Here is an 11,935-nt window from a genome sequence, read left to right as displayed (position 1 = left end):
GGGAAGCAGTGGCGGTGGTGGCAGCTGTGGTAGATCTGTGACCCAGCATGCAAGCAGCTGGCGGCGGGAGGAGGTGAGGGCAGTGAACCCCCCTCCCCATTACTCCTTGCGCTGTTGGCAGTGTGGCTGGCATGGAGGTTCTGGCGGTGGCTGCAGCAATGGCAGCAACAAGTCTTGCCACTCTGCTTTGCCCTCATGTGCTGGGTCCTGCTGCTGGACCACGGAGATGGCTCCTGCCTGTGTCGGTCCGGCCAGGTGGCAGCCCCGTGCCTGCTGTGGGCGCACAAATCTAGGGGGGGACAAAAAAAAAAAAAACAAAAAACACATGACCCCCTCTGTGCCCCCCACCCCCAACTCATTGCCTGTGCTCTCCCGCCCCTCTGATGCATTATCTGTGCCCGCCCACCCCATAGACTTACCTGTGGGAAACCTCAGGAGTTGTCTCCATACTGCCTGGCTGCCAAATGTATGTGTGCTTGCGCACATGCATGTGGCACCCCCTGCTTGATCATCCTTCCTCTTGCTCTCCCAAGCAGCCCCTTGCACGCTGGAACTCTGCCAGCCTGCAAGGGGAAGCCCACAGTTTCCTATGTTTTTCTCCTCTAAAGGAGACTCTATTTTTCATGTTTATTCATGACCCTTTCATATATTCTTGCAACCCACTTTCAGGTCATGAACCACGGGTTGAGAAACGCTGATATACAGAATACTTCTGAAAATGACTTTGTCTGTCTTAACTGCTTCCCATAACTAATCCAGCAAAATCTGTTCTCTGTCCCGACCAGCATACAACAGAATAAGAAAGTCATAGTAATCAGCCCTCTGCTGAATCAGCATTCTTCAGATAGAGGCATTAAATCCCAGGCACCATGTGTTATAATGAAAATAAATTCAAATCACAGTGGAAGGATCAATGCCTTCTGCTTAAAAAACAAACAACTTGCTTGCTTTGATATTTATGTTAAAGCATAAGACCACTGTCTTTGCACTGTTTTAATTACACTGACACATTATCTTAAGTATTGAACCACAAAGAATTGACTATTAAAGTTTATGGTCTCCACTGAGCCATGGCCTGAGGGAATGCAATGTGAACAAAGATGCACCAAATTACACCAATATCCAGTACCACTGTAAGAACCTGATTTCAGGGTGCATACATACCATACACTGGCAAATGCTTAAAAAGCTGTAGTTGAAGGAGCAGGAAAGGAACGGAGTTTCTAATTCCATAATTTCCCATTAAGCTGGAAAGGACCAAAGTTGGGGTGAGGAGTGGAGACAGAGAGGGAGGTCACACATCTTGCCTTCTCCAAAGCAGATTTGTCTTGCCTCTCTCAGAAATAAATTTACCAGACTAAGGGCTAACAAAACAAAGTAAACAAAGCAATGGGCATAATATGGGTTAAGAGGCAAGGTAGATATGCACCTTTATAAACTAACTAACTACACACACACACACACACACACATATAGTGAGTTTATAAAGGTGCACATCTACCTTGCCTTCTAACCCATATTATACCCATTGCTTACACACACACACACACACACACACACACACACAGCAAGAGCGAGAGCAAGCAAGAGAGCATGCAAGTGCACAAGCTTTTGTGAACTCAGGTTCACTTCATCAACTGTATTTCCAGCACTAGACTGTCTCTGGCCAGAAAAACTACCCCAAAAAGAGCCAGAATATTGCCATATAATCTGCAAAATAAATGATTGACCCCTACATTTCCAAACTTACAATATTCTGATGAAATCCAGTGTATCTTTATCTTTTGCAAACATGTCAGCCAAGATATGCTGCACTCCAGCCTCTACTTCGGGAACAGTGGAAAGGCCTTAAAAAAAAGCATATATCTAATAATTAAAAAAATGCCTAAAAAACAGAGCATTATAAATTACCACATTAGCAATCAAATATATTACTAAAATTGAACAAGAAAAATAAAATTAGTACAAGGGACTAGAATAATTGGCAGTGTTGCAATACCCAAATTAGTATTATCCAACTTTCCTTTCTAAAGTATGTGAAAACAAAGCCATTTTACAGCTCAGATGATCAGTTATATTGCTATAAATCAATTTTAAGTAAGAGAAGAATATCAGAACATCACTAGCTAGCCAATTTTATAAAAAGACTTATTTGAGCTTTACATATATCATCAGTTATTAAAAATAATCAGGTTAAATTTCTGAGAACAATTTGAGAGAATTTAGGCAAAGTGAAACAGATTACACATGTAAATTTAAGGGTGGGCTGCTGTTGTGGGCTGAGGCCAGGCTCTACCCAGCAGGGGCCTGGGCCAGGCTGCGTTCATCAGGGTGGGTGGCACTGCCGCCTGCCCCAAGTGCAACCCAGACCAGCCCCCTGCCAGGGGGAGCCACACGTTGCCACAGTTCCACCCAGTTCCAGCCCGCAGCAGCAGCCCACCTATGCCCTACGCAGATTCAGGGGCACGCCCCTCCATGCCCTCCCGGGGTGTGTGCAGCGGTGGTAGCTGCCACCTCCTCCCTACACCCCACCCCAGCTGTGCAGAGCCTGCCCATGCCCCAGCCCCAGCCCCACTCCCTCCCTCACCCCTGGGGCCTCGATCTGTCCCTCTCCCCCACACCCCTTCCCTCACAACAGACTTAGCAGACCCAGCTGCTCTCCATGCTGCCAGGCTGCACTCCTGGCCACCTGAATGTGAAACTGTGGCTGCATGCATGCACGGAGCATTTATCAGTAACATTATCGGCCACATCAGCCAAAAAAAGCAAATTACCCATACTGTCAATTTTTCTTATATCCATGAACGAGTGCCCCCAGAGGCTGGGCAGGGCACGGCAACCACCCGCAGACGCCACCGATGGCGTCAGCAGCTAGGGCGGTGGGGTGGCAAGTGGCGACCACCAGCAACAGTGGTGCTTCTTTCAGGGGGTGCACCGCCAATCTCAGGGGGTGCACATGCACCTCCTAAGCATTGCCAATGCTTATATTAGTGCCGATCCGATATGGGACCAATGTATCAGTGCACCTTAAATGTTTACCAATAATTATACCTTCTGGCCAAGGCCCTGGACACCTGGGTTCCCTCTCCCTCACAGGGCCAGGGCCCCTGTGTTCACTCAGAAAACAGCGGGTTTCCCCTTGCAGGCGGACAGCATACTAACTTGCAAGGGCTCCTGTTTGGGGCTGCTGGGAGTGAGACACAGGGCACTCCACAGATTGAGCCTCCACAGTGAGGGAGGGAGTGGGGCAGGTGGCATTGCCCAACCAGGGCAGTGCATTGGACCTGAGGCCAGGGGAGGGAACAAGACAGAGCCACAGGCGGCTAGTCCAGAGGGTGTGTGTGGGGCAGGGGTAGCTCCCCGCCACTGCATGCACCCCCTGAAAGAGGCATGGGGGGGCATGTGGCCCCCCCCAGATGTATGTGTGGGGTGGATGTGGGCTTCTTGCTGTGGGCTCAAAGATCTCTGCTCTGCTGCCTTTCCTTCAGGAGCCCTCCAATGGCTGTGTGCCCCCTGCATACCCAGCAGCAGTGGGGGAGGAAAGTTGTGCCCCGTGCTGCTCAGCGGGCAGGGGGCACACAGTCAGTGCAGATCTCCTGGGGCAAAGGCAGCATAGTGGAAATCCCTGATGCAGCCCACATCCACCCTTGTCCCACTCGGCTCTGCTCCACTTAAAAGCATCCCCATACTTAAAAATGGTGGTGGGGGCACTTGAACTAAAGCTCATTCAATTCATTTAAGGACCAGGACACTGATACACGTGGCGCAAGAGGCTGCTGGAACGTGCTAAAAAAAATAAAAATAAACCATATATATATGGTTTATGTCAGTACTTTAAAATGCCTTCCATTATCACATCAGCATTGGCCGATATGGTTGGGTAATAATCGGTGCACCCATCTTTTTTATAAATGTTATACATTTCAATATTGTAGAGGAGCAGGTAACAATCTCTGCATTAAGTTTGCCTATTTTCTTTATGCAATCTTCTTTATTTAAAGGATTTAATACTTCTAATAGTTTGAAGAAAGATTTCGAAAAGTTATGGACTACAGAAAAACATCATCTTTATTTTCTGGCGCCTGCTGCTGAAATCACTGAACACTCAATCTGCAGAAAGCTTCATCTTCCCCTCTAGCCCCCTCCAATCACTCCTGCCAGCAAGCCACAGAAAATTGAATCTTGGGCTGTCACAGAGAAGATGGTGACTCCAAATTTTTCCCTGCTCTGTGGACCATGCTCTAAGCCAGGAACCAGGAGATCATGAAACAGATGTTCTCCTGTAAAACCCAGATTCTAACTAATCTAATCTATGCCTGTGTCAGAAAGTGGCAGTACATAGTGCCTTAAAATAAGGTGAAGGAACCTCACAACAGGAAGATTTAGGATTATTCATTCCCCCAACACATTACATCTCATCCTGGTGTCTGTTAACCAGAGGTGAGCATAAACCCCAAAACAAAGAAGTCAAGCATCTTTTCCAAAAATGTTGCTATCAATAATTAAAACAACTCTGAATATTCTTGACATCAGTCCACTGTGTTCAGTCCCTCTTTTAAATCTTGTTAAGTTCTTGGCCACAGGTTAATTCTGAGGTAATTCCAGGGGTGGATCCAGTTACACCTCCTTTCAATTCCTCCTTCAGTCATTCATGGGAACCAAAGACCCTATCTTGCCAGAACCAGGATGCCCAACCCCTCTTCCTAAGCAAGGTGGGTGGCCAGTGGAACCTACCATATCCTTCTAGCGCCAGAAGCCCAGGGCCCAAAACTGATTGCACTCCCCCACCTGCTCAAAATCCTAGATCTACTGTAAATTCACTACACCTGACAGCAGTGCTCTATGTGGGCTGTCTCTTTAACTAGAAGCAGTAGAGCCAGGCTTGCACAGCACTGTGGGAGGGCTAACTGGCCCTAACACTTAGCAGTACTAATGAGTCTGCCCAATGTACCATATGTATCTACAATTGCTTCCTCTTTTCTTGGTCCCGTCTCAGATAAAAATAATCCTAACGTGTTCAAGCGATCTTCTTGCAAGTTTTTCCAGGCAGTTCATTCTCATATGATTCTGAACCCTGCATACTCTTACCCTACGATAGTTTTGCAATATCCTACAATATCGAGAGACTAATAAAGCAGTTTTCCAAATGAGGCAACTCCAGAAATATATACAAAATGTATTAAAACATCTTTGCATTATTCGCCATCCCATTCCTCATGCAGTGAACCATCCTATTTGGGCAATTCTAGCAGAAACCTTTCAGCAAAGCCTTTACTGAGCTATCTGCAATATGACCCTGATCCTCTTCTTAAACAGCTACCATTAAGTTAGAACCCTGCAAAGTGCACAAATGGCTTAAATTTGTCCAGTCTACATATTTTGCAGTTAATGACACAGAATTTCATTGTCCATCGTGTTGCTCTTTTACCTAGCTTATTCAGAGCTCTCACATTCCTCAGTCTGCTCTGGTTTTGGCTTATTTCATCTTGTGTCTTCTATAAATTTTACTACTTCACCCCCTTTCTCAATCTGTAATATATTTAACAAAAAACCTCCCAGAGAAGTTTGAAGCAACCTGCACTTAACCTTTTGTCATAACAGTGATCATATGATCCTACTCTTCACTTGTCTCCTAGCTAGCTTTTGATCCAAAAAAAAAAAAAATATATATATATATATACACTTTGCTTCTTATTATATGACTAGTTAGCTTCTCCAGTAGCCTCCTGAAAAAATATGTACCTTGTCAAGGCCTTTAAAAAAGGCTAAATGAATTACATCAGCTGGTTCTCTTTTATCTACTACTTTACTGCCACGTTCAAAGAATTCCAAGAGATTAATGAGACATGATTTTCCTTCACAAAAATCATGCTGGCCAGAACTTGTCAGATGCAAATGTTCTGTTATTTAATTTTTAATTACTATTTCAACCAATTTATGAGGACAGATTTAAGGCTTTCAGAGTCTGTAATTCCCTGGATCACCCCAGAACCTGTTTTTTAAAATATAGACACAATGTTTGCTACTCTCCAATCCTCTGGAATAGTGAATAGTTTTAAGAAGAGGCTGCATATTTTTGTTACCTTCATACTCAGCTCCTGTAAAATTATTGGACTTCCTGGTAAGTGTATGCTTTGCAAATTATCAATTTCCTCCTTGCATACATTGTGACATCTCAATCTCTGGAAGTACCTCAACTTTATTATTATTAAAAGAAGACGTCTGAGGGAGGATTCCCCTTAGATTCTCAGAGGTGAAGACTGATGCAAAGAAAACATTTAGCTTCTTATGAATGTATTCATCTTCCTGAACTGTTCCTTTTAACTGCCAGCAGACTCCTTATTTCACCAGCTTCCTGCTTCAGTTATGCTTCAGGAGTTCTAGACCTGCTCTTCACAACTAAGTAAGGCTTCATATCCCACTTAGGGCAAATGACATCCACAGCCTCCAAATGTCTACTTAACTGAAAGGCCTCTCAAACACTCTGCCAAAGTTATGTACCTGTCTATACTAACTATAAAACAGGACAATTTATGCATATGTAATCCACTGGGTGCATCTACACATTCATTAATGTGACTTTGCTACTACACATTAAGTTTAGTACCTCTAATATAAGGTACTAGATAAAGGCGCAGTTGCTGCACTAATGCGCAGTAGCAAAGGTAAAGTTTTTTGTGACACTTAACACACAGTAGACTAATTCTACTGCGCACTAGCACGGTTTTTGCTGTGACGTGCTAATGCGCAGTATAACAGTCCACTGTGCATAAAGGCATCTTGTGTAGATGTGTCCACTGTTACAGTTTTACAAATCTTCTCTCTAGGTATTGGTACATTGAAAGTAACAGCCTACTCCAGCAACAGTTACTGAAATCTATTCTTTTACCTGATGTGTTGAATATATACCCTATCATAGAAAAGTTTTACAATTTAAACCCTGCTTCTGACAAATGGAATGGCACATTATACATAAGCTGCAAACAGATGTCACATTTGTCCCAGAATGAACCCTTTTATCCCAGGACAGAAAACAATCGTTCAGACATCCATGCTCACTGTCCTGGGATAAATCTTAAAAGATCCTAGTTTACCCTAGGACATTTGAACAGTTATCCAAAGACTGCAGAAAAGCTTCAGTTCATTCTGTCACCCACTAAACTCTGATTAGAAGGGTGATGTATGCACATGCCAACCCTGGGATATTTCTGTTCTGGGACAAACACAAACACAGCTTGTCCACGGAAAAATGCAACGGCTGTTCCTAGCATCACACACATAAAATGTGTCCTTGCCTTTTTTTGTTTTATCTTTGAAAAATAAAATCCAGGGTTACATAAAAGAAAGACTAAAATGATATTAATGAAGTGTAAATACTCCAGAATTAAAGCTGCCAATGCAATCATAATACTATACCAATGATTCTCAATTATGGTGCCAGGAGATCCCTTTGAAGGTACTGTGTCCCCTGATTTCTGCCCGAGGAGATGCACACTTTCCTCCCTGCATCCAGCACCTTGCACCCACCCCAGCTACCCACTGATGTCTGTGGCTGCTTCTATGAGGCCTGCTGCTGCTGCTACCTTCCCTCACACCAAACCTTGTACTGGTTGTCCTTATACTTTCAGAAATGTAGTGGCCAGGTTCATGGATGTGGGGCCAGTCATGCTTTGCAGCCTGGCTCATCCCCTCTGCTCCTCCCATGATGCAGTGCTGGCAGGAAGGGCCGTGCGGATGGCCACTGGTATGGACGACCCCACAGGAACAGCCTCAGTAGTGGTAGAGGGTGCTCCCTCCAGTACAGACCAGAAGGAGGCAGGAGGCAAACAGTGGAAAGAACAAGGCATGGCAGGCTTAAGTTGCATCTCCGCTACACCCACCTAGCACCAACTAGGTGTACAGTTTTCAACCTTTTTAGCCTCAAGGCAGACCTCCATATCTTTTCTGAATTTAGATTCTAGTTAAGCAATTCTCAGTTGGGGTACCACAAAAGTCAGAAAAGTTATGGGGGCGTGCCTTGAGGCTAAAAAGGTTGAGAACCACTGTTCTACACCCTTCTCCATAAGGTATTACAACATAGGCTCTAACTTTGCCAGATGTTGTATTTTTTTTCCATAAGACCACTTCTGTTGCAGTTGTTCAGTGAATGCATGTGAAGATCTGTCATCTGGTAGCATGTACCCTAAATTTGGTAAAGAGGCTGAAAAGTTCTAATATGATATTGGGCCAATGGATTGAACCAAAATCTTGGCAAACAGCATTAATTGTACAAGCTTCACTTCTGAACACCAAACTGACAAACTTGCAGCCTCATTTTAAGAAGTGCTAAGCACCTGCAAATCATAAAAAAACAATAAGAGCTGAGAGTGCTTAACAATTCTAAAAAACCAGTGCAGTCTGGAGGAAGAAACCCAGGGCTGACAGTCAAACTTACTGATTTTTAATCCTAGTGCTGCCACAGGTGCTCTATTGCAGAGGTTCCAACCACCAGGCTGCGAAAGGTTGGCTGTCAGGTTGTGGCATAAGCCCCCTGCTCAGACCCCCATCTGTCTGCCTGGGTGAGCAGCTTCCACTGCCAGCAGTCACGTGCGGGGTTAAAGCTGGGTGAAAGGGCAGCCCCAGAAGGGAGGCAGCCAGATCTGTGCGCCCCATCCCACTCCCATGATGTTCTGCAGTATAAAAAAGGTTGGGAACTACTGCTCTATTGCATTATCCCTGTTTCATTATCTTTTCGTTTCAGTGTCCCCTGTCTAATTTCTTTACAGTGTTTCAAATGTCCAAAGAACTATTAAAGAAAAAAGTTAGGTTTTTCAAACTGGGCACCATTCATTTATGCCCATGAGATACTCAAATAGTATAGTGACAGATCAAATGCATGAGGAAGCAAGCCATTTCATATCCAGAACTGGGACTGAAGACAGTAAGTAAGGAAAAGACCATATTCTGAATGGAGGTTAGACAGCTAATGAATAGCTATCAGCCAGTGAGCATGGTGAGGAAGGCAGTATGTTAAAAATAGTATACAATAATGTAATTAATAATTATATTATAGTGAATATGCAAAAAAGGGCAAAAAGAATGAAGTATACCATGAACTTAAATTCTGGCATTTCCTAACTTTCAAATGCTTGACTACATAATCTGAGCCACATCCTTTGAATATAAAGGTTAATTCCTTTTGTTTCCTTTTATCTTGTTTTTTGACATATAGCATATTACTGTTAGCTTAAAAATACTGAGAACTTAAAAACCAAAGACAATAATTTCCTATTAAAACTTTTTGCAAAACTAGGAGTTTACTCATATGAAAAATTCCTCTTTTTTAATACTGCAGGAAGGCTGTCAACTTAGCTACCAAAACAAGGACAGAAAACATTGCCAGATTTCTTTCTGTATGTACTGCTTCATATGTTTCAAGGTCCTTTATGATGAAAAGCATTACAAAAATGTAAGATGAGATATATATCATTTCTAGCACAGTACTGAAGACAGATTAATTCATTCCAAATATTAAAATGGATATGATACAAGCAACTGCAATAAGCAGCACACCTTCTAAAATACAGGCATTGGTATTCCAAATAATTCATCTCAACAGTCATTATGAATTTGCCCCCTTTGGTTCTAAACACTCTGGAGTCATAAATAAACATCTGGTGAGAGTTCACAGAGCAATATTTGAAATATATTATTTTATGAATTTTTAAGGCATTCTAAAATGTGAGAGAGACATAACCAGGAATTTTGCCAACTGATCCACAATGCTAACCTGGAACCATTTGAACTTACCCATTTTTGTTCACATTAGTATTTTGAATATTATTCCTACTGTGGAAAAAATAGGAGCAAGCCTCACTGAACAAGTCAGCATTTGTATGATAAATGCAAAACAAAAAAAAATACAAAACAAAAGTAGAAATGGGAGGGGAAGGAAGGTGAAAGCTTTGTTAACTTAACTCCCAGAAAAAGTCTGCAACAACCTTCCTAGTTTATTGTCAGAGATTGCCCCCTACAGATTCATTCATGATTGCATTTCAAAAGAGAGAAGTATTTCTGCAATAGATAAAAGTATCTGCTCTAATACTGGAAATTACCTACTCGTCAACAGTAGGCATGCTTTCATCCAAAAATGAAAGGCCTCCCTCCCACTCATCCCTAAGTCCCAGTCTTTTCCATTATACCCCTTAGTAAGTGAAAGGATAGGCAAGACAAGAGATTAACAAAATATCTCATTTAGATGTTTCCACAACATCCATTATTGAAACAACTAAGCAATGTGGGACCATCACATTAACATTCAACTGCACAGAGACAACTAATAAACAAAGCTGTCCTTCTTTAAGATATACTCTAAATCCTACTACTGTACACAGGAATTGAGTGCTTACCTTTAACATTAGGTTTGACGTAAGAAAACAGGTTGAGCTCTCCTGGGTTTTCAATGAGAGAAATAGCAGCGGGTTCTAATCCCAGCTGTTTAGCCCTTTGGGCTTTGGTGCCCTTGCTTCCAGTTTTATATGGTGCATACTGAAAAAGGAAGTTATAAAGCATATTGTTAGTTAGAGGTAGAAGTGATATTTTAGTAAGCTTGTTAACATTTCTCAGGACATGATCTTTAATTATATAAAGGTAAAGAATTACTAATACAACTCAAAAAAAGATTAACACACTAACCACATGGTCTAATTCTTCCAAAGTTCTGCAGTTCAATAAGGCTGTTAATAGACTTCCTGATAGCTTTCCTTCTTTCTTTAACTTCTGTATTGTCCCATGTGTCTTTTTCGCAACAGTACTAAAACACAAGGGTATTAGGTTAACACAATCATATTTCAAATTGGATTCAAAATGTTACTGCTAATTGTGGCCCAGTCTGTTGGACAGATGCACATAAACAAAGCTCCATTTATTTTACTTACCGAAGTTCTTCCAGTGTTTGCTGTACTTCTCGCAAGGCATCAGCTTCCAGATTATTGATCAGTTCTTTTCGGTACCGCGCAATGAAGGGGATTGTGTTTTCATCGTTAAAAAGGCGAATTATATTTGCACATACCCACGGTTCAATGTTTGTCCTTTCTGCCAAGGCCTGCCACAAGCAAACATATTTGTTTGTTAAGCTAGCAGGTTTACTGTACGGGTTCTCACCTTTTTAGACTCAAGGCACCCCGTGTCAGACTCAAAGATGTATGACAAAGTGCAGTTAGCCTTCCTGACCATGTCCCCACACTATTGGCCCATGTTCATTTTGGCATCAATAATGATTCCAAGATCCTTTTCTGCCTCCGCACTGACGAGAAGGGAGTTCCCCAGCCTGTAGGTATGCTGCTAGTTCTTCCTCCCCAGGTGCAGTACCTTGCACTTGTCAGTGTTGAAACCCATCCTGTTCTCATCTGCCCACCCCTGCAACCTGTCTAGGTCCAACTGCAGCCTATTCCTCCCTTCTAGTGTGCCCATATCCCCCCACATCTTAGTGTTGTCAGCAAAGTTGAATAGGGTGCTTTTTACCCACTCGTCCAAGTCACTAATGAAGATGTTGAACAACACGGGTCCAAGGACTGAGCCGTGGGGGACCCCACTGCCCACATCCCTCCAGGTCGAAATTGACCCATCCACCACCACTCTCTGGGTGCAGCCCTCCAGCCAGTAAGCGACCCATTTGACTGTGTAGGTGTTGACGCCACAGTCCCCTAGTTTTAATGCCACAGTCTGTGATAATGCAAATTATCACATTATGCTACATGCCTGTGATAATGCAAATTATATGAGAAGTAACACTTCTTAGGCTACACAAATCTTACCTTACTGAACAGCTAGCTTTGGTCAACAAAATAGGATATATTTAAAGTCTGAATAATACACAGGGATATAGGAGAGCTTCAATATGTTTACCACTTATATGTGCAAGAATACCTTCCCTTTGAAATCCAGCAGATTTTCA

At 42.9% G+C, this 11,935-nt stretch overlaps 1 protein-coding gene across 3 annotated transcripts in view; it reads right to left on the bottom strand.

Annotated features, from left to right (window-relative positions):
- The window catches only part of SRBD1 (S1 RNA binding domain 1), a 216,416-nt gene that overhangs the window by 187,047 nt on the left and 17,434 nt on the right, over positions 1–11,935 (bottom strand). For all 3 annotated transcript variants that reach the window (XM_025204932.1, XM_006014738.3, XM_006014737.3), the window contains 4 exons: positions 10,917–11,083; positions 10,675–10,792; positions 10,389–10,527; positions 1,751–1,847 (listed from right to left, as the gene is read on the bottom strand). In XM_025204932.1, the coding sequence (XP_025060717.1) occupies positions 1,751–1,847; positions 10,389–10,527; positions 10,675–10,792; positions 10,917–11,083 (521 nt within the window). The remainder of the gene's footprint in view (positions 1–1,750; positions 1,848–10,388; positions 10,528–10,674; positions 10,793–10,916; positions 11,084–11,935) is intronic.

Source organism: Alligator sinensis, unplaced genomic scaffold (assembly GCF_000455745.1).
Source record: "Alligator sinensis unplaced genomic scaffold, ASM45574v1 scaffold131_1, whole genome shotgun sequence".
NCBI lineage: Eukaryota > Metazoa > Chordata > Crocodylia > Alligatoridae > Alligator > Alligator sinensis.
This window is presented reverse-complemented; position numbering and strand designations above follow the sequence as displayed.